Source organism: Sinocyclocheilus grahami, unplaced genomic scaffold (genome assembly GCF_001515645.1).
Source record: "Sinocyclocheilus grahami isolate Dianchi unplaced genomic scaffold, SAMN03320097.WGS_v1.1 scaffold9397.1, whole genome shotgun sequence".
NCBI lineage: Eukaryota > Metazoa > Chordata > Actinopteri > Cypriniformes > Cyprinidae > Sinocyclocheilus > Sinocyclocheilus grahami.
Window position 1 is genome coordinate 4742 of NW_015512593.1, and position 1068 is coordinate 5809.

General features: G+C 52.2%; 1 protein-coding gene across 1 annotated transcript; it reads left to right on the plus strand.

Annotated features, from left to right (window-relative positions):
- On the plus strand, positions 1–648 carry LOC107578240 (E3 ubiquitin/ISG15 ligase TRIM25-like; the record flags this gene model as incomplete). The annotated part of the gene is made up of 1 exon (XM_016264213.1): positions 1–648. A coding segment is annotated over one exon (648 nt), but the record flags the coding sequence as incomplete, so codon positions are not given.
- Positions 649–1068: the final 420 nt, after the last annotated feature.

Below are 1068 nucleotides of genomic sequence, written 5' to 3' on the forward strand. Positions count from 1 at the left end.
TGCGGCCATAACTTCTGCCTGCCGTGCCTGCGCAGACTCAAGAGCCGCTCGGACCACGGCCGTCTGCGATGTCCCGAGTGCCGGCAGAGTCACCGCAGCTCCGCCAACTGGCAGAAGAACTTCAAACTGGCCAACATCGCTGACGGTTTCCGCCGTCGTGGCCAATCAGAGCGCTCCACCCAGAGCCGGAGCGACGCGTCTCACAGAGCCGTCCAGGTTCGCTGCGATTACTGTCCCGAGGACGCCAGCGAGGACGGGAAGGGTCCGGCGGCGGTTAAAACCTGCCTGAAGTGTGAAGTGTCCATGTGCCCGAAGCACGTCCAGCCTCATCTGGAGCTGCCGGCGTTCAGAGAGCATCCGCTGGTGGAGCCGCTCGGAGACATGAGGAAGAGGAAGTGTTTGGAGCACGACGAGATGTTCCGGTACTATTGCCTGGATGAGCGCTTGTTCCTCTGCAACGCCTGCACCATAGAGGGAACGCACGCTGGACACGCCATCAAAACACTGAAGAACGCCATGAAGGACTTCAAGGTAGGTGCGCTGTGTCCAGGCCCTTTCACTCTTCTCACATCGGTGCACACTTATACCTCAGAATATGCTTTCAGTAATCAGATCCCAGAGTGTGTTGAACCTCTTTACACCATTTAGTGTTTTGCAATCATGATCAGACACAATGATTGTTCATACCAGTGGAGTCTCCGGTTGTGTTCCTAGTGAAGGCCACTTTCAAAACACTACTTCATGATAGGGATGCGCCGATCCGATATTCATATCGGGTATCGGCTCCGAAGATCTTTTATTTCGAATCACTGGTTCGAAGCGCCTATCAAGTCACGTGACTTCAGTAAACAAGGCTTTGTTTCGTCACAACTGAATCATGCTGATCCTCTGAGATGGGATTTGTAAAAGCAGTTTTTAAGCAGTTTGGCCTGAGTTTCTGTTGCATTTACACTATTCTGACCAGCAGGCGTCACTGGTGCCTTGAACGCTTCAGAGCAGTGAATCGTTTCGTGAAGAAATTGGTCCAATTGATTCAAAGCTTTGGAAAGCTTTGTTTATTCCATCACT